The sequence below is a fragment of the Thunnus thynnus genome, chromosome 3 (assembly GCF_963924715.1).
Source record: "Thunnus thynnus chromosome 3, fThuThy2.1, whole genome shotgun sequence".
Taxonomy (NCBI): Eukaryota; Metazoa; Chordata; class Actinopteri; order Scombriformes; family Scombridae; genus Thunnus; species Thunnus thynnus.
In genome coordinates this window covers 38,858,766-38,879,693 of record NC_089519.1, presented here as the reverse complement: position 1 = coordinate 38,879,693, position 20,928 = coordinate 38,858,766, and the positions used below count along the sequence as shown (strand labels likewise).

Here is a 20,928-nt window from a genome sequence, read left to right as displayed (position 1 = left end):
CTTCATTCAGTTAATCTGTAAACATCCATCTGACCTTCTTCTCTTCTGGGATTCTGCACATCAACAGATTTGAATCTTTATCTCATCTGTGCGTTTTAACGAAGACAAACACAGAAAATCATCTGGTCGTCCAGTTAGGATTCATGTGAAGTAAAATAAATAGATTTAATCATAAAAATGTAAAATATTCACTTCTGGAGCATCTTCCTGCATCTACCTTCATATTTCTGTTGATGTGTAAGATTGAGTAGAAGATAAAAAACTAAGATCTGTGGAGAAACGAAGACGTGACGTCACGTTTTAATAACGCTGCAAAACCTGAAACTACAATCAGCCTTCAGATCAAAATATGAAAAATAAACTACAAGCTGCAATCATTCACTGAACTGAAGCTCATTAACATCAATATAAACATGAATGAAGGTTCTTCTCTGACAGGAAGCGTTAAAGGTTTTTATCAGTTCCTGCTGTGATTGATCTCTGAGAGCAGCCGTGTTAAAGGACATTCCGTATAATTTGGAGCAGTTATGGCTGTGTGTGTGTGTGTGTGTGTGTGTGTGTGTGTGTGTGTGTGTGTGTGTGTGTGTGTGTGTGTGTGTGTGTGTGTGATGTTCCTCCTGGTGACTGCAGGCTGCTTCATATCAGACCAGTGGAACCTGCAGCTCTGCTCTCCTGAATGAAAGGCTGATGAGTTTGTTCCAGCAAACCAAAAAATGGTTTTGTCTTTAATAAATGTTTTCTGTCGTCCACAGAGACGCACAGAGACAGTCAGCTGACCTCATGACGACCCCTAACCCTGGATCTTCTTCTGTCCACATCATGAACAAACCTTTCTGTAAAAAGTTCTGCTTTGTTTCATTAGTTTTCATCCTGCAGCATCAATATCCAGCCCGACCTCTGACCTCTGACCTCTGAAAAGTGACGTCTGTTTCTGATTGATCAGCTGATCATGTTTATGGTTCGTCTGTTGATCAGAATGATAATTAACAGATTTTTAATTAGATCTGTAATTAGTCTCCACTCAGTGATGTTGTGATCTATCAGATCAGTCTGATCAGCTGCCGCGTCCAATCAATGACTGATACCAGTGATTTAATCAATAAGTGGTATCAGTTATTGATTCATGAACCACCAGATGAGTGAACTGGATATTAAGATCATAACTGTTTATTATCATCTGCAGGATTCTGGTTGTTTGATTAGTTCAGTTTATTGAAAGACTTTCAGACATGTTTGAACTTGATCAATAATCTTTATTAAGATGATGAAACGTCTCCTCGTCTCTCAGGTAACAACCCGCTGAACCATCATCTCCCAGCATGCACCTGGAGCGGCTGCGGTCAGTTGATGGCGAGGCAGAGCCACTGCAGGAAGAGAAGAAGAAGAGATGAGTGATGATGATGATGATGATGATGGCGGCGGCGGCCTGCAGGGGCAGCAGACGGTTTTTACCTGCTGCAGGTTCAGCTGGATGATCCCACGCTGCTTCTGGTCCAGACTGTGAAACATCTCTGACGAAGAAACATAAAAAAAACTTTATTTAAAAACAGAAACACAATCAGCTGAATCACATTCTGAACCAATATACGATCAATAACTGATACAGAGATGAGAGAAGCAGCTGCTTCATCATCTCCAGATGTTCAGTTTGCTGTTTATTGATGATGATGATGATGATGATGATGATGATGATGATGATAAACTATATAGTGTCTGTGTTTATGTGTAAAACTTCAGTCTTTTATTATATTATAGTCCATTTGTATGTAAATATTTGTGTTTTTCAAATAAAGTTTATTCAAAATAAATAAAGACAATGTTGTTATTTTTTTATTTCTGTCAATAATTATGATCATTATTATTGATTTGATTTATGTAAATTGACTCACATGTGCAGCGTCTGTATGACATAATGTGTCACATGACGTACATGACGTGACGTACTGAAATATTTACGTTGTTGTTTGATGTTTATTCTTGTTTTGTTTCCTCCAGACGGAACATGATCAGAAGATATTTTTATTTGATTCCTGACAAACTAAACTCATGAACTTTTTATAAATAAACATCTCAGATTCATTGTGTTGATGATTTAGATTAATTAATCATGAATAGAGTTCATTTTAATAAGAGATAAAAGAACAATTATATTAACAAATTCTTTTACTCCTCTTTTGTCAAATGAAAGTATTAAATAACGTTACAACTTGTTATCTATTTATTGTTAAATGATTATTGTTGAATAGAAGGAAACAGTTGTTGTTATGTGAGTTGTGGACGGAGGGACAGAAGAAGAACTGTGACTGACTGAAGAGCATCTCCAGACGGATCAAGCAGCCGATGAAACTGTCGAAGTCGATGGCGAAGCTCACGTCTGCGTATCGACCGACGATCTCCTGAATCACTGAAGTGTTCACCTGAAGACCTGCAAACACGAACACGTCAGAGGTTTTAACCTGCAGAGGCAGCGAGCGACCAGCAGGTGGAGACCTTCACTCATTTAACAAACAACAAACATACAGTGAGTTTAAACAGAGTCACGGACTCTGAGCCAGTTCTGACAGAAACATCCATATGATCAGTCAGAGACTCCTAGAACCTTCCTCAGGACTTTCTGAAGAACCCTAAATCCCCCAGAACCTCTAAAACACCTGCTTTAGTCCTCATAGAACTTAGTTAAAGAACATTTACACCCATTAAAGAACCTACAGAACCACTTTCAGAACTTCTGAAGTCTCCTCAAGGTTCAACAATTCAAAACTCCAGAACATTCTTCACAAGATCTGAAAGCTCCTCTGAACCTGTGGAACATCTGTCAGCATAACCTGAATCCTCCTCAGAGATCTCTGGTATCTACAACAAGCCTGGAACCTTCTCACGTTCCCCTGATTCACTTAAAGAAACCTGAAACCTCCAGAACTTCTGAAGCAGGTTCTGCAGCAAATGAATCATACCGGCTTCACTCAGCGCTGCTCGCATCTCATGACTGCTCATCGTACCAGAACCGTCCGAGTCGTGACGCTTAAAGATCTCCTGCAACACACAGAGAAGAAGAACATCATTACATATCAACGCGCTGCATTCATTAGCGAGATTCTGATTGAGCTCGTTAAGACCCCGAGCTGATTAAGAACCAGAGATCATTAGGACCCAGAGCTCGTTATGGTCCAGTATTCATTAAGATCCTGAGCTCATGAAGACCCTAAACCTCATTAAGACCCAGAGCTCATTAAGACCCAGAGCTGGTTAAGAACCAGAGTTCGTTAAGAACCAGAGTTCGTTAAGAACCAGAGCTCGTTAAGAACCAGAGTTCGTTAAGAACCAGAGCTGGTTAAGAACCAGAGCTGGTTAAGAACCAGAGCTCGTTAAGACCCAGAGCTGGTTAAGAACCAGAGCTCGTTAAGACCCAGAGCTGGTTAAGAACCAGAGCTCAGTAAGAACCAGAGCTCAGTAAGTCCTAGAGTTGGATGGAACCCTGATCTCGTCAAGGCTCAGAGCTCGTTAAGTTGGACACAAACTGTTTTTTTGCAGAATCAGACTCTGAAAGTGGTTCATTTCAGTCATTTCACCGTTACCATGGCGACGGGTGTGAAACCAGCAGGCTGCCTTTGAGCAAGAAGTGAGAATAAAACGTCAGTGACGGTTTTCTTTTGTCTCACCAGGTATCCCTGGATCTTTGTCCACAGAGCATGAAACTCCACCAGACCGAGTTTGGAGCTGCCGTCCATCTGAGAGACAGTCAAAGATCCAAACACACACCTGTCCGTCTTTCACTTCCTCTTTTACATCTTTATCTACATTTTATTATTTGTATGTCACACAGAAAGAAAAAACTTCTGAAACCATCTATAGAAACATCTCAACAACTATAAATGATATATGTTTGTATCTGTCTTTAAATGTTCTCTCAGGTGTTCAGTGTAGAACAACATCATACATACTGAATATAAACGAGTGCTTTGTGATTTAACTGGTGGAAGGATACGTCCAGCAGGCTGATGATGTTGCGGCAGGTCTGCAGACTGACACCGTCGGTTTTAACATCAGATCCTTCAAACAAACAACAGGCAGCTCAGTTCAGACATTTCTACTGCAGGTTACAGATGAAATATGGAAACAGATTCAAGGGAACAGCAGCAGGATGAAGACGCATCACTGAACTGTTAATAAACTACATAAACAGTTCTTATGTTCAGAAACAGAAGCAGAAAATTATTTTAAAAACGTAAATATTCTTAACTTTACACTTTTCATGTTAACCACTCTACTGAATATCACAAACAAAGCCTATAAAACCATTAAAATACTTTAAATTAAGCCTCTGTCATTATGTGAAGGTTCAACTGTTCTTACTCTGAGAGATCACTTTGTCCAAAACCTGTTGGAGCTCGGAGGCTGAAATTTCAGAGTCCTGTGTAAACAGAATAAAACTAAACATGAAAATGTGCCTCCAATCAGCTGCATGGCAGAAAAGTTGTTCATTTATAAATAAATTATTGTTACATTTCCAGAGATCTGGACGAAGAGACGTTTGAAGTGAGGATCCACATCGTTCTGTCTGACTTCAGGCTGCGAGGAAAAATATTAGTAATATATGTTTGGAACAAAAAAGTGACTCACAGCATTAAGTTATTATTATAAATACGAACTAATGGACATGAGTTTGCATATGTTCACAAGTTATTATCTGTTCTAATCAGTTATTATCTTGTTTGCATTGAAACAGATATTTCATGACTAGTTTGATGTGTCATGGAACAGGTGTCACCTCCTGGATGTCGGCGTTCACGTCCTCCTCCATCGGACTGAAACAAACAGAGAAAAGATAAAAAAACAAGTTGTAGAGAGACGACAAACTCTTTCATCTCTACAACCAGTCTGACCAGTACCGTATTGGCCTGAATATACCCTGATTATAAAATGACCCCTCCCTTTCCCAGCACCTGTTTCTGGGAAAATACTTTCTGAATGTAACTTACATCATAGTAAAGTTATATACTCACACACTCCTGCAGCAGTTATTATATTATATGACTGTTTGTCTTTCTGAGCTGCTGATCATCTGTAACAGTGATATTTGGCAGCTTGAAATATTCCGTTTCTTCACAAGACGCTTCGGACTCGTTACACGGAAACAGGTTAAACTAACCAAAGACTTTTAGTGCACACTCACCAGAGACAGACTTTAAGACACTAGCTAGCCTAGCAACATTAACGCTACCCTCCACCCGCAGAGACCTGGTGGTGGCCTCTTTCTCGGTGAACACCCTCAGGATGAAGCTTCCTTTGCGATGCGGTTCGAAGGTGGACGGGATGATGGCGTACTCTCCAGGCGGCAGTTTGAACCGGTCACACACCTCCCTCAGGTTGATGAAGTTCTGACTACGAGCCACAGCGTTCCTCCTCAGCAGGACGTCCGGGCCCAGGTGGACGTTACTGCGACCTTTAAACTGATCACAGAAGAAGAGTGTCTGAATATATACTGATCACAGAAGAAGAAGGTCTGAATATATACTGATCACAGAAGAAGAAGAAGAAGGTCTGAATATATACTGATCACAGAAGAAGAAGGTCTGAATATATACTGAACACAGAAGAAGAAGAGGGTCTGAATATATACTGATCACAGAAGAAGAAGAAGGTCTGAATATATACTGATCACAGAAGAAGAGGGTCTGAATATATACTGAACACAGAAGAAAAGTGTCTGAATATATACTGATCACAGAAGAAGAAGGTCTGAATATATACTGATCACAGAAGAAGAAGGTCTGAATATATACTGATCACAGAAGAAGAAGAAGGTCTGAATATATACTGATCACAGAAGAAGAAGAAGGTCTGAATATATACTGATCACAGAAGAAGAAGGTCTGAATATATACTGATCACAGAAGAAGAAGGTCTGAGGTCCTAAAGCTAAACTCAGGGCTGACAGTGAGCGGGTCATAATGACCAGATGTTTAATCTCCACTATGACTCTCCATCTGTACATAGTTCATTGTAATGGCCCTTTAAGTTTGTTTCATCTTTTTGATACTCGGATTACAAAAATCTGACAGTTTTTATTAGTTACTAATAATTAATTTGTGTAGTAGTTCTTTTCTGTTAACAGTTAGTATCATGTGCTGCATGTTCTGTTTGTGTTTATGCTTCTGTACATGCTTTGTATATTTTGATGCATGTTTTCTAAGATAGTGGTGATTTGTAACCCCACGTGAGATTTCAAGACACAGAAATAAAAATTAAAAATTAAAAAACTAAAACAAAACTGTGTTTGATGGAAACGTCCTCTGAACTCACCTCATCTGGAACCTGGAAGGAAACAAAGAGAAACATCAAAAATACAAGAAGCTCCACATGAAGTCAGCGATTAGTAACATGTTGATATGTAAAATCTATTGATCACAATACAATGAAACCAGGTGATTAGTACAGAAATAAATCATCATTGGGGTGTGTATTTGTATTTGTATGTTTCTGTGTGTGTATTTGTATATTTCTGTGTGTGTATCTGTATGTTTCTGTGTGTGTATCTGTATGTTTCTGTGTGTGTATTTGTATATTTCTGTGTGTGTATCTGTATGTTTCTGTGTGTGTATTTGTATGTTTCTGTGTGTATTTGTATGTTTCTGTGTGTGTATCTGTATGTTTCTGTGTGTGTATTTGTATGTTTCTGTGTGTATTTGTATGTTTCTGTGTGTATTTGTATGTTTCTGTGTGTGTATTTGTATGTTTCTGTGTGTATTTGTCTGTATGTTTCTGTGTGTGTATTTGTATGTTTCTGTGTGTGTATTTGTATGTTTCTGTGTGTGTATTTGTATATTTCTGTGTGTGTATTTGTATGTTTCTGTGTGTATTTGTATGTTTCTGTGTGTGTATTTGTATGTTTCTGTGTGTGTATTTGTATATTTCTGTGTGTGTATTTGTATGTTTCTGTGTGTGTATTTGTATGTTTCTGTGTGTGTATTTGTATGTTTCTGTGTGTATCTGTATGTTTCTGTGTGTGTATTTGTATATTTCTGTGTGTGTATTTGTATGTTTCTGTGTGTGTATTTGTATGTTTCTGTGTGTGTGTATCTGTATATTTCTGTGTGTGTATTTGTATATTTCTGTGTGTGTATTTGTATGTTTCTGTGTGTGTATCTGTATGTTTCTGTGTGTGTATTTGTATATTTCTGTGTGTGTATTTGTATGTTTCTGTGTGTGTATTTGTATGTTTCTGTGTGTGTATTTGTATGTTTCTGTGTGTGTATTTGTATGTTTCTGTGTGTGTATTTGTATGTTTCTGTGTGTATTTGTATGTTTCTGTGTGTGTGTATCTGTATGTTTCTGTGTGTGTATTTGTATGTTTCTGTGTGTATTTGTATGTTTCTGTGTGTGTATTTGTATGTTTCTGTGTGTGTATTTGTATATTTCTGTGTGTATTTGTATGTTTCTGTGTGTGTATTTGTATGTTTCTGTGTGTGTATTTGTATATTTCTGTGTGTGTATTTGTATGTTTCTGTGTGTGTATTTGTATGTTTCTGTGTGTGTATTTGTATGTTTCTGTGTGTATCTGTATGTTTCTGTGTGTGTATTTGTATATTTCTGTGTGTGTATTTGTATATTTCTGTGTGTGTATTTGTATGTTTCTGTGTGTGTATTTGTATGTTTCTGTGTGTGTGTATCTGTATGTTTCTGTGTGTGTATCTGTATATTTCTGTGTGTGTATTTGTATGTTTCTGTGTGTGTATCTGTATGTTTCTGTGTGTGTATTTGTATGTTTCTGTGTGTATTTGTATGTTTCTGTGTGTGTGTATTTGTATGTTTCTGTGTGTATTTGTATGTTTCTGTGTGTGTGTATCTGTATGTTTCTGTGTGTGTATCTGTATATTTCTGTGTGTGTATTTGTATGTTTCTGTGTGTGTATTTGTATGTTTCTGTGTGTGTGTATCTGTATGTTTCTGTGTGTGTATTTGTATGTGTCTGTGTGTGTGTATTTGTATTTGTGTGTTTCTGTGTGTGTATTTGTGTGTTTCTGTGTGTGTATCTGTATTTTTCTGTGTGTGTATCTGTATGTTTCTGTGTGTGTATCTGTATGTTTCTGTGTGTGTATCTGTATGTTTCTGTGTGTGTATTTGTATGTTTCTGTGTGTGTGTATCTGTATGTTTCTGTGTGTGTATTTGTATGTGTCTGTGTTTGTATTTGTATGTGTCTGTGTGTGTGTATTTGTATTTGTGTGTTTCTGTGTGTGTATTTGTGTGTTTCTGTGTGTGTATCTGTATGTTTCTGTGTGTGTATCTGTATGTTTCTGTGTGTGTATTTGTATGTTTCTGTGTGTGTGTGTATTTGTATTTGTATGTTTCTGTGTGTGTATCTGTATGTTTCTGTGTGTGTGTGTATTTGTATTTGTGTGTTTCTGTGTGTGTATTTGTATGTTTCTGTGTATCTGTATGTTTCTGTGTGTGTATCTGTATGTTTCTGTGTGTGTATTTGTATGTTTCTGTGTGTGTATCTGTATGTTTCTGTGTGTGTGTGTATTTGTATTTGTATGTTTCTGTGTGTGTATTTGTATGTTTCTGTGTGTGTATTTGTATGTTTCTGTGTGTGTATCTATGTTTCTGTGTGTGTATTTGTATGTTTCTGTGTGTGTATCTGTATGTTTCTGTGTGTGTATTTGTATTTGTATGTTTCTGTGTGTGTATCTGTATGTTTCTGTGTGTGTATCTATGTTTCTGTGTGTGTATTTGTATGTTTCTGTGTGTGTATCTGTATGTTTCTGTGTGTGTATTTGTATCTGTATGTTTCTGTGTGTGTATCTGTATGTTTCTGCATGTGTATCTGTATGTTTCTGTGTGTGTATTTGTGTGTTTCTGTGTGTGTATCTGTATGTTTCTGTGTGTGTATTTGTATGTTTCTGTGTGTGTATTTGTATGTTTCTGTGTGTGTATCTGTATGTTTCTGTGTGTGTATTTGTATGTTTCTGTGTGTGTATTTGTATGTTTCTGTGTGTGTATTTGTATTTGTATATTTCTGTGTGTGTATCTGTATGTTTCTGTGTGTGTATTTGTATGTTTCTGTGTGTGTATCTGTATGTTTCTGTGTGTGTATTTGTATGTTTCTGTGTGTGTATCTATGTTTCTGTGTGTGTATTTGTATGTTTCTGTGTGTGTGTATTTGTGTGTTTCTGTGTGTGTGTATTTGTGTGTTTCTGTGTGTGTATTTGTATGTTTCTGTGTGTGTATTTGTATTTGTATATTTCTGTGTGTGTATCTGTATGTTTCTGTGTGTGTATTTGTATGTTTCTGTGTGTGTATCTGTATGTTTCTGTGTGTGTATTTGTATGTTTCTGTGTGTGTATCTATGTTTCTGTGTGTGTATTTGTATGTTTCTGTGTGTGTGTATTTGTGTGTTTCTGTGTGTGTGTATTTGTATGTTTCTGTGTGTGTATTTGTATGTTTCTGTGTGTGTATTTGTATTTGTATGTTTCTGTGTGTGTATTTGTGTGTTTGTGTGTGTGTGTATTTGTGTGTTTGTACCTGGTAGATGGCAAATCCGATGGTGTTGAGGTCTCGTCCGAAGCGTCTCTCCCTGCGAGCGTCTTTCTGCATCAGACCAATCAGGACGGTGCAGCCGTCCTCGCCGTCGTGAGGGTCGTCGTCCACGTCGTCCAGCCGGATGAAGAACTGAGGATTGGAGCAGAACGTGGCTGCAGACAGAGAGGAGGTCGGTTTATATCACGTGTCTTAATGTTTCTCTTTCACAAAATCAATTTGAGACGTAAAAAGAATGAAATTAAGATTATAAAACACTAAAACTATCAGTTTGTCACTGCGGGAACATTTAAAATAGTTGAAATACTGAAGGAAGTTGAAATGGCCGTTAAATGTTCTGTTGGGTAGCACATGGCACAGAATTCACACCAGTTCAGCTGGATGCTGGTTTAGACGTCGGACTGGTAAAGGCATCGCTTCGTACTGTATGACAGGGTTCAGCCGTCAGCTTCAACCAGTTCATTCAGGATTATATGTTCTGTGTTGCAGTTTATTGGTTCATTGGTTGTTTGTGAAGAACAAATCTGCTCTGGTCGAATCGGCTGAAGTTGTGGAATAAGAACAGTTGGAATTCACACATAAAACTTATTTATGGTCTGTTAATTAGACTTCAAACAGGTGAAACCTCAGAATGTAGAGTCATGAGTTGAGGATCAAGTCTAGAGAGCATGAACCAGCAGTTCTCTCCCAATGGGAACTCTTCAACTCTGGACCAGCTGACTCACTCATCATTACCAGATCCAGACTCCAGCTCCTCACCCCAGCACATCACACTCAGTTCTCCACAAGAAGCCGCCCCAGAGAGCAAACAAGTATTCCTACAGAACCTTCATGAACCTGCTTAAACCCTCTGTTGTACCGTTGGTTTGACTCGCTGCTTCTCAGGTAACAGTCATCTCATCTGTTTATCAGGTCTCTCATACCAGCTACACAATACATAACTCTGCATCACGCATTACAATCATTCACTAGCCACAGCCTTGTGCACCAGTTTCCCTCTTGTGTCTTGTTTGTTAAATGTTGTAGTGTTTAGTACTTGTAGCTGTAGTATTAGTAATAAATGTGTAAAAGACTTTATACTCTTGCAAAATCATAATTAAGATTAATAACAATCATAATTCTAATTGACCTCTCTTGTGTGGCCTAAGGAGGATTATTTCCCTGTTATTATACCTCCTGTAATATGAGTTATATCACTGCATGAATAATTCCTTGTTGGAGTTGTTGCACAATAATAATTCACAATTACCCATAAAATCATAACGATGTTTGAGGGAAAATTCCTAAAACTGGAAAAACAGGATATTATTCATTATTTGAATGTGGAGTGATTTCTCTACCGTTTATTTAACTAAGAACTTTGTTTGTTTAGGTTGTAACTGAGTGAGTCAGAGTCCTGGATCACCAGGACCTCTGAAACACATCAGGTCCTGATAATAGTACCTGTCTGGTTACCTCAGATGACCCTGTCTGTCGTCCTTTAGTCTGATTGTTATGTTTTTGTTTATAATAATAACAATAATAATAATAATAATAATAATAATAATAACGTGTCTGTCGGTCCTGAGAGAAACTAACATCAGTTCATGTGTTTATACTGAGAGCTGATGAACACTGACAGCGGTTATAACACTGTGTTTGAAGTGTGGAGGTGATGATGAAGAGTCAGAGGAGCTGAAGTGATGAAGACCTGAAAGAGTTTAAAACTGAAATCGTTTGATGTGTTGATGAAGCGTGAAAGCAGATGAAGAGTAAGAAAGTTCATTAACATGTAACAGCTGAAAACAGTTGAAATGAAAAAACACTGAATGTTTCGTTCTTTCATTTTAAAGGAAAAAAATGTTTTTAAAAGGCAGAAAATTTGCTGATTATGAAAGAAGCTCAACAGAAGCACGAATGTGAAGTTTGTGAAGTTTGTAGAGGAAATGAAGAGAAACAGCAAACACATCACGGCTAATAAAGACTGAAACGCTGCTGCGTCCAGTTTAAAGCTTCTCGCTGTGTTTTATTATGTATAAACACGTTTGGACTGTTTGTGTGTTTCTCTCATTGGCTTCATGTACGATCGTTTCATGATGGCGGTTTTGGACTCGTGTTGTTGTTCAGTGTTTACTCACATTAATATTCATGTTCCTGGACATCAGCCTCATCAGCCAATCAGCTCCCTCCCTGTTCTCCTGTTTCACCTCCTCATTCTCCTCTCCTGAGCTCCTCCTCCCACCTGCACCTCCTCTCCTGAGCTCCTCCTCCCACCTCCCCACCTGCACCTCCTCTCCTTACTGGTTCAGGTAGTTTTTAACTTCTGTTCAGTCTTTGATCTGGTTAGTTCCGGTTTGATCTGGTTAGTTCCGGTTTGATCTGGTTAGTTCCGGTTTGATCTGGTTAGTTCTGGTTTGATCTGGTTAGTTCTGGTTAGTTCTGGTTTGATCTGGTTAGTTCTGGTTTGATCTGGTTAGTTCTGGTTTGATCTGGTTAGTTCTGGTTAGTTCTGGTTTGATCTGGTTAGTTCTGGTTTGATCTGGTTAGTTCTGGTTTGATCTGGTTAGTTCTGGTTAGTTCTGGTTTGATCTGGTTAGTTCTGGTTCGTTCCAGTTAGTTCCGGTTAGTTCCGGTTAGTTCTGGTTAGTTCTGGTTTGTTCCGGTTAGTTCTGGTTAGTTCCGATTTGATCTGGTTAGTTCCGGTTTGATCTGGTTAGTTCTGGTTTGATCTGGTTAGTTCTGGTTAGTTCTGGTTTGATCTGGTTAGTTCTGGTTCGTTCCAGTTAGTTCCGGTTAGTTCCGGTTAGTTCTGGTTAGTTCTGGTTTGATCTGGTTAGTTCTGGTTTGATCTGGTTAGTTCCGGTTAGTTCTGGTTTGTTCCGGTTAGTTCTGGTTTGATCTGGTTAGTTCCGGTTAGTTCTGGTTTGATCTGGTTAGTTCTGGTTAGTTCTGGTTTGATCTGGTTAGTTCTGGTTAGTTCCAGTTAGTTCTGGTTTGATCTGGTTAGTTCCGGTTAGTTCTGGTTTGATCTGGTTAGTTCTGGTTAGTTCTGGTTAGTTCCGGTTAGTTCTGGTTTGATCTGGTTAGTTCTGGTTAGTTCTGGTTAGTTCTGGTTTGTTCCGGTTTGATCTGGTTAGTTCTGGTTTGTTCTGGTTTGATCTGGTTAGTTCCGGTTAGTTCTGGTTAGTTCCGGTTAGTTCCGGTTAGTTCTTGTTAGTTCTGGTTTGTTCCGTCAGAGATGTAGTGATTTTCTGTCCATGTTGTGCTGCTCTTCAACATTTATTGAGGTTCTGCTCACAATATGATTGATTTCGACATCATGTATAAACAACAGTAATATGATGATTGTCAGAAGTAGAGAAGACAGATTAGTACTTCCTGATTTCTTCATGTCACCTTTAAAGTGTAATGAGATTAAATATTTCGGTCATTACATAACTGATCTGATCTATCAGATGACGAGGACGTTGTTATCGTTGTTGTCGTCGTTGTCATGGATGTTTTGTGTTTGTTTGCTTGTTTGAATAAAGTTGTGAGTGTGAGCGGTAACGAGCCGTACCCGGGTAGTTCCTGCAGCCGCCGGCGGTGGAGCCGACCCTCCACACGCCTTCAAACTCGCTGAAGCTCCAGCGGCCGACTTCGTCGCTGGTCAGCGTGTCGGGCGTCAGGTTGCAGATGTCGAGGCGGGAAAACTGACGCAGGAAGTCGGCGTAGGACATCCTGCGGCCGGCAGAGAGCAGAAGAAGAGGAAAGTCTGAATCTACAGAATCCATCATGAAACAACTGAACAAATTATTTCCAAACCAACCAGACGACTGTCTGCGTTTCCCGTCTTTGTATCGAACCCACCAGAACTCGCCGTCGATAGCAGAGTGATCCAGCTTCTTCTTCTCCTCCGGCTGAACTCCATCCCATTCACTCGACCTGACGAACAGTGAAAACAGACTGTAAACAATGACAGGTCTGAAACATCTGAACACCTCCTTCTGGGCAGAAAACCACTGAGTCAAACTAACTGGTCCCACTGGGACCGTTCCCAGTGTGCAGATGGAGTCAGAGGTCCAGTGATGGGGACCTTGCTGTCACACTTACACTATCGCACTAACCTGCAGCTCTGTGCTTTGATCATGTGACTCCAGAACGACACGTAGCAGCGTCTCTATCAGCAGTAATCAGCAGGATGACGTCATCACACGTCACTGTTAATCAATAATGATGATTGATGATGCAACGGCGCTGTGGTTCAGCTCTGGTCGGGTTTAAAGATGATGGTTTGGGTTAAAATGACTTTGTTAAGGTCAGAGAAACATGCGGTGGGTTAAAGTTACTACTTCCTTAAAGTTAGGCCGCCTTCGTCGTCATGGCAACAATAATAACCGCGGGGTTAAAGTTCAGTCTATCTAATCTGAGTCAGCTGATAAAACCTGCCTCTCCAGTCCAGATAGACATTATTTACTTTATTTTATTGTATTCATGTTGTAAAATTGTATATTTATTATTATTATTACTGTTATACTGATTTTATTTGTCTTTTAGTTTTTTATTCTATTTTTTAATCTAATTTTATTTCACTCTATTTTATTTATTGTATTACATCATCATACATCCTGTTCATTATTCTATATTTGTTCTTATTATCTGTGAAGCACTTTGAACTGCACTGACCTGAACGAAAGGTACTGTACAGTTAAAGTTCGATTGATTGATTGATTGATTGATTGATTGATTGATTGATTGATTGACAGACAGGTGTGATGACCTGAACTCACTCGTCGCTCCAGGCTCCGGTCCACTCCACCTGACCCCAGGGGTTCCTGATCCTCAGCAGCTCCACCGGAGAACCGAAGTGACGCACCTGCAAAACGAAACCTTCATTTAACGTTTCCTCTTTCAGGGAGGAACGAGTCCTCTGAGTGACCTCTGACCTCTGACCACTCAGCTGCTCTATGTGGGATAATTTCCCAGAATGCCTCACCTGCTGTGCTGCAGTGATGGAGTAGGCATGACCTCTGACCAGCTTCTGGCTGGTGATGGCCTCCGTCTCACTCGAGCTGGAAATCTGGAAACAAATCAAAGATAAACAGACTTGAACTGAGATTATTTGTCAAACTGCTTTTGGGGGAATTTAACTGAATAACTTTATATTCTGTACAATAAATGATTCGACCACACACAAACCAGCCGGAGAGAACGTCTCTAAACAACCAGACTGCAGGCTTTTTATTGTGTACCGAGGCTAACGAGCTAAATCAGCTAACAAGGTAATGAACTACAAGGCTAAATTAGCTAATTATCTAAATGAGTTAAAACAGGTAATGAAATAAATGAGCTAATATATTAAATGAGCTGATGACAGATATGCCGGTGAGTTAAATGAGCTAAAGAACTAAAGGATGTAATATGCTAATGATCTAACAAGCTAATAAGCTAAATGAACTAAATGGTGCTTCTGGTTGGAGAGTTAGCCAACAGTTAGCTCGGCTGTGACGTAAAAGGAGGAGTGTCTACCTACACCTGCCGGCCAATCAGAGAGGAGAATATTAACGTTGTGTTGGTGATAAAAAGTGTCTCTACGTGTCTCTGTGGTTGTGACATGAACAGTTTGAGTCTTTACGTCGATGGAGCAGCCGAGCAGCGAGCCGAGCTTCAGGGCTTTCCTCATGATGTTGAACAGGAAGGGCGGAGCTTTTTTCAGGTCGTAGCTCTCTGCGATTCCTCCGGTGAAATCCTCAAAACCCTCGATGCTTGAACCTCCGGTCAGAGCTTCATACGAGGTGTTCACCCTGCAGACAGACAGGACAGCCATAGTTTCACTCAAAAATGTATGGATGGTGTTATTTAAAGAAAGTCGTAACTAAAGCACTGATGGGAGTTGAAGTGTAAGGTGTGATTAAGTGTCATTAGTTTAAGTGTGAGTTGGAGTAAATGAATGAAACTGCAGTGTATTTTTAAACACAGTAAACACTTTTAGCAATGAAACTAAATGTTTAAAGGTTCTATATGTGAGAATTATGAAGATATTTACATGTTTTGATCATTTTTATTGCCAGTGGGTGAACTGTGGGTTCAGTCTGTGGTGTGAACAGATGTGAGATTTTGTTGGCCTTGCTTCAACAAACATCATCTACAACAACAAAAACAATGCTATCCAAGTAGAAAGACTGCAGATATTAGCTCTCCAGCTGATGAGAACACGTTGCCTTCTCCTGAGCTCACACAGCTGAACAACATGATTCCCTCAACAAAACAAGACAACAGCGCGTTGCTCGCGGGGCCACGGCGCCTGTGCGCCGCTAGCGGCGAGCTGAAAGTCAAGATTATGATGTTAAGAAAACTGTCAATTTGAGTGGATTCAGTAACCATGGCAACATGTTTTGTTTACAACACCAGCGAGGAAGCATTTCAAATTCATTATGATTCACATCTCTGACTGGCTTCGTCTCCATAGCAACAGCAGCCGAGGCTCATGGGTAATGTAGTGTTCTTAGTCCTCCACCAAAATAACAGACAACATGTGATTTGTCAGAAACAAAGTGTAAATAATGTAAACTGGTGTCAGAATATCAACTTATAGGATGTCTGATGATGATGGTGGGTTAGGATGAAGGCAGCTGAATACAGTTAGAGTGTTTGTTGTAGAGTGAGCAGGTAAACAGCTTTCAAGATTAAAATACATCTAAAAAGTCAACAATAACATGAGATTTATTCAAAATGAAGTATTAAAAACTGTCTGCTGTTGTTGTGGTGTGAAGAAAAATGAGGGAAGATGAAGTGAAAGTCTAGTTTGTGTTGTAGTCTGCAGAGTTTGGAGTCTTTTACCTGTTAGTGAGTCAGCTGCTTTATCTGCTGCTCTGTTTGCTTTCCAGGCTGGTCCAGTGTTTACCCAGTAAACCTTCCTCCACCCTGCTGCTAATCACCTCCGACACACACACACAGTAACACCAGCAGCCTCCACCCTCTACAACCACTGACCTGGAGTCAGCTGAGGTGAGCGAGGTTTCACTGAGAGCCTCCGACACAACAAACACTTCAGCTTTAATGTGAAACTCTGATGTGTGTTTAGGGGATCATGAGTCTGCACTGTTAAAGGACGGGTTCCCAGTTTGTGTTCATATGAGCAGTGAAAGAGGTTTTCCTCGCTGTAATCATTCCTCCTGTTCATACTGGATATAAAACATCCTTCAAATGTGCTTTCAATGGAAGTGATGGAGGCCAAAATCTACAGTGTGTCCTTTAGGGATGTGCCCGAATACAAATACATTATTCAGCAAAGCATAAATAGTGTTTTTTATGAATAATTGTTTCATACAAATATTTTAAAAAGTATTTGTTTATGCAGTCCGGTTACATCGTTATCTCAGTGTCTCTCCTCTGCTCCGCTGTGACGTCTATCAGCAGGTCTCAGTGAGAGGAGTCACATCCACCTGCTGCATGACGCACATTTCCTTATTTGGACATCAGTCCTGGAGTCGGGGGTGTTACAGAGATAAAACTGAACTACTGACACACACAAAGTGTTCCCAACAGATTCTCCATAACCTGTTGTTCCTCTTCTCCTTTCTACTGTTAGGTTGTAATAAACAGGCAATAAATGAAAAGCAAGAATTATCTTTGAAGTTCTTCTACATGTTCCAGGCTGTGCTGTCTGTGTGTTACAGGTGTATAAACAGGTAGAGGTCTGTCTGCAGGGAGGTGATGATCTCAGTGTTCAGCGCAGTCGTCTCTGATCTGAGACTCCAGTTAGAGACCCGGTGTGGGGACCTCCTTCATAAGGTAGTTTATTCATGAACTCTTATTGTAACATTTTAATTTTCTAAAAATTAAAAGTGTCATAAAAACAAAAACAAAAACAGGATTTTTAAGCCTCTTTCCACTTTTATTAGAATACAAATACAAATAATTTTGCTGCCTCAACAAATACAGATTCTGGTCTCTGCACATCTCAATATATATATATATATATATATATATATATATATATATATATATATACTGTCATTTAGTGCAAAAATGCAGGTAAAAGTCTGTGTGAAGCTTCTATTCAGCTTCAGCAGTCTGAGTTAGTCATATCAAGTGGATATCTGACACATTTACAGTCTTTGTGTTTCCCTGTTGAGCTGCAGGTGGAAGTATAGTAACAAAAAGAGGAACTTTGGCACTAAAAAGACTGTAACGTTGAAAGATATATACTTGATTTGACTCATTTGGACGCTGAAGCTTCATATTAGCTTCAGACTGTGGATTTTGTCCTCCATCACTTCCATTGTAAGGTCATTATGAAGGGATCTTCTAATGATCAGTATGAACAGGAGGAAACAGCTTTAATGTTCATTTGGACTGTCTGCGTGTGTGTGTGTGTGTGTGTGTGTGTGTGTGTGTGTGTGTGTGTGTGTGTGTGTGTGTGTGTGTGTGTGTGTGTGTGTCTTACTTGGCGTAGGCTTTCTCCAGCAGAGCGCTCCAGAACTCTCCTCCCTCCGCTGAGTGAACAAACAGCAGCTTTCCATCTCTGGTGGGCAGCCGGTCGTCCACGACAACGTCCACCCACTCGCCGTACTGCCACAGCTACACAACACAACACAGGACGTATATGTATGTATGTTTATATATTTTCTATTATTTCTAATATATACATTAGTTTATTGTTTGTAAGCATGAAGTTGAACTCAGTTTAAAAAAGAGGAAAGTGTCTTTTTGAACATAGTTCAGAGATTTGTTACTCATGTTGTCATGGTAACAAATTATCTCTTAAAGATTAAAACGGTGAGTAACATGAGAATTTAAATTAGACCAAATTTTATTATTTTATGCTTAAAGAATAAACAGATCGATGTTTCATCCTGCTGCACACATCTGGACATAAACAATCAGCATTTAATTACAACTCTGAACTTTATTAATAATATAAAACTCATCCAGCAGGAGTCAAACCATGATGTCCCTTCATGTACGTCCTCAGTCGCTCTGCTGTTTTCATGGTGTGTTCAGGTGATCCTCGTCAGCTGGTAAAGTCAGAGACCGATGATGTGTTCAGGTGATCCTCTTCAGCTGGTAAAGTCAGAGACCGATGATGTGTTCAGGTGATCCTCGTCAGCTGGTAAAGTCAGAGACCGATGATGTGTTCAGGTGATCCTCTTCAGCTGGTAAAGTCAGAGACTGATGATGTGTTCAGGTGATCCTCGTCAGCTGGTAAAGTCAGAGACCGATGATGTGTTCAGGTGATCCTCGTCAGCTGGTAAAGTCAGAGACTGATGATGTGTTCAGGTGATCCTTGTCAGCTGGTAAAGTCAGAGACTGATGATGTGTTCAGGTGTTGTTTCCCAGGTGAATCAAATCAAATGAAGAGATTCAATGAAAAAGCTCCTGCAGGATGTAAACACTGACTCCAGACTGTTTGGACGTGTTGCTGCATCAAGTTGAGCAGCTGCAGCATCAGTTTATGTGAAATAATGAAAAGGGAGTTAAAAGGAGTTGAAGCGAAGCCGCTGAATGAAACTGAAGCATTAACAGGAAGTGTTCATCACTTTTAGCTGCTCTGACTCATAAACTCAAGAGATCATTCAACTGTCTTCTGGTAAACTGGGAGATTTCTGACTTTACGAGCTGAGGAAGAGCACCCGAACACACCATCATCCTGCGGAGGATCACAACCTACATAAATCCCTTGTGATGTCACTTCCTGTGGAGGCGGGACAAATAGTTTCCATCATGTGTTGAGAACAATCGACTCTCAGAAAACTGCTGATGTTTCACATGTGACTCAAACTGCAGCCGAAAGATCAAGAAATGATCAAACTGATCATCAATCAATAACTGAGACGAAGTAGAAACGACTTCACTGACCAGTGAAAACCATCAATCTCCTGATGTAAAGACACAGCAACATACAAATACTCCATCACAGTAAAAGTACATAAGTATTATGAGCTTGATGTAGTTAAAGTATTGCAGTAAAAGTACATAAGTATTATGAGCTTGATGTAGTTAAAGTATTGCAGTAAAAGTACATAAGTATTATGAGCTTGATGTAGTTAAAGTATTGCAGTAAAAGTACATAAGTATTATGAGCTTGATGTAGTTAAAGTATTGCAGTAAAAGTACATAAGTATTATGAGCTTGATGTAGTTAAAGTACTGCAGTAAAAGTACATAAGTATTATGAGCTTGATGTAGTTAAAGTACTGCAGTAAAAGTACATAAGTATTATGAGCTTGATGTAGTTAAAGTATTGCAGTAAAAGTACATAAGTATTATGAGCTTGATGTAGTTAAAGTACTGCAGTAAAAGTACATAAGTATTATGAGCTTGATGTAGTTAAAGTACTGCAGTAAAAGTACATAAGTATTATGAGCTTGATGTAGTTAAAGTATTGCAGTAAAAGTACATAAGTATTATGAGCTTGATGTAGTTAAAGTATTGCAGTAAAAGTACATAAGTATTATGAGCTTGATCCAGTTAAAGTACTGCAGCATAAATAAATGTAGTGGAGTTTTATAAAGTAGGAAGTAAATGTACTTATTGTCACCTGTGTGACGTCATCAGGCGTCAACAGAGGAAATGATGAGTAAACGCTTTACTCTTCTCTCATTGGCTGTAAAAATAATAAATAGATGAAATTAACAGTTATGGAGACACGTGGTTTTCACAGGACAGTTATTGATAACGTTGTCTAAACGTTCTATAAAAACCTGAATAATAACTTCCAGGATATTATGTTTCTAAACCGCCGTCTGGGTGAATACTCTCCTCTGATTGGACGGCAGGTTTAATGTTCACGTAGTTTAATCACCGTCTAAATCCATCCGCCACCCGACCTGTAACCATGGCAACGCTAAAGAGCACAGCTGTCGGAGCTGACAGGTTACGAAGTTTTGAAGAATGAGACGAAGAAGAAAACAGCACGAGGAAGTGAAGAGCTTGAAACGAGGAAGAGGAGGATGAGATCAATACGATGATCAGTTAATATACGGATCATATATCTCTGCTGCTTCAGGCTGGCAGGTTGTCATGACAACGGCAACTTCCTGCTTCATAACAAATTGTTCAAATGCTTTTATTGTGTATTGTTGGCCAAAGCTTGTAGAAAGCCTCGCTGTCACTTCCTGTCAATGAGCTGATCGTTGTCATGACGTCAGAGGTCACCTGCTCCCATCCCAGTCTCTTCTTCATGTTTAATAATGAACGTGTTATACTAGTGAACGGATGAATGGATGAACGTGTGATGTGGTTATTATTTCATGTTTAATAATGAACGTGTTATACTAGTGAATGGATGAATGGATGAACGTGTGATGTGGTTATTATTTCATGTTTAATAATGAACGTGTTATACTAGTGAACGGATGAACGGATGAACGTGTGATGTGGTTATTATTTCATGTTTAATAATGAAGGTGTTATATTAGTGAATGGATGA

At 39.2% G+C, this 20,928-nt stretch overlaps 1 protein-coding gene and 2 long non-coding RNA genes across 4 annotated transcripts in view; 2 read left to right on the top strand and 1 right to left on the bottom strand.

Moving 5' to 3' along the window:
- The first annotated feature begins 609 nt into the window (after positions 1-609).
- On the top strand, positions 610-1,831 carry LOC137180450 (uncharacterized). The gene is made up of 2 exons (XR_010927978.1): positions 610-835; positions 1,289-1,831. It is a non-coding gene; the product is annotated as an uncharacterized lncRNA (long non-coding RNA).
- Positions 1,261-20,928, bottom strand: part of capn8 (calpain 8) — a 25,887-nt gene continuing 6,219 nt past the window's right edge. The window contains exons 4-21 of the mRNA XM_067585828.1: positions 17,945-18,078; positions 15,131-15,299; positions 14,492-14,575; positions 14,286-14,371; positions 13,366-13,440; positions 13,076-13,236; positions 9,523-9,692; positions 6,304-6,315; positions 5,239-5,450; positions 4,769-4,805; positions 4,504-4,569; positions 4,354-4,411; positions 3,986-4,050; positions 3,660-3,728; positions 2,955-3,033; positions 2,309-2,425; positions 1,453-1,511; positions 1,261-1,364 (exon numbers count right to left, since the gene is read on the bottom strand). Of these exons, the coding sequence (XP_067441929.1) occupies positions 1,341-1,364; positions 1,453-1,511; positions 2,309-2,425; positions 2,955-3,033; positions 3,660-3,728; positions 3,986-4,050; positions 4,354-4,411; positions 4,504-4,569; positions 4,769-4,805; positions 5,239-5,450; positions 6,304-6,315; positions 9,523-9,692; positions 13,076-13,236; positions 13,366-13,440; positions 14,286-14,371; positions 14,492-14,575; positions 15,131-15,299; positions 17,945-18,078 (1,677 nt within the window). The 3' untranslated portion in view covers positions 1,261-1,340. The remainder of the gene's footprint in view (positions 1,365-1,452; positions 1,512-2,308; positions 2,426-2,954; positions 3,034-3,659; positions 3,729-3,985; positions 4,051-4,353; positions 4,412-4,503; positions 4,570-4,768; positions 4,806-5,238; positions 5,451-6,303; positions 6,316-9,522; positions 9,693-13,075; positions 13,237-13,365; positions 13,441-14,285; positions 14,372-14,491; positions 14,576-15,130; positions 15,300-17,944; positions 18,079-20,928) is intronic.
- On the top strand, positions 15,202-18,183 carry LOC137180449 (uncharacterized). Of its 2 annotated transcripts, none has more exons than XR_010927976.1 (3): positions 15,202-15,290; positions 16,383-16,503; positions 17,954-18,183. It is a non-coding gene; the product is annotated as an uncharacterized lncRNA (long non-coding RNA). The 2 variants fall into 2 exon arrangements; XR_010927977.1 differs by lacking the exon at positions 17,954-18,183 and adding an exon at positions 17,175-17,274.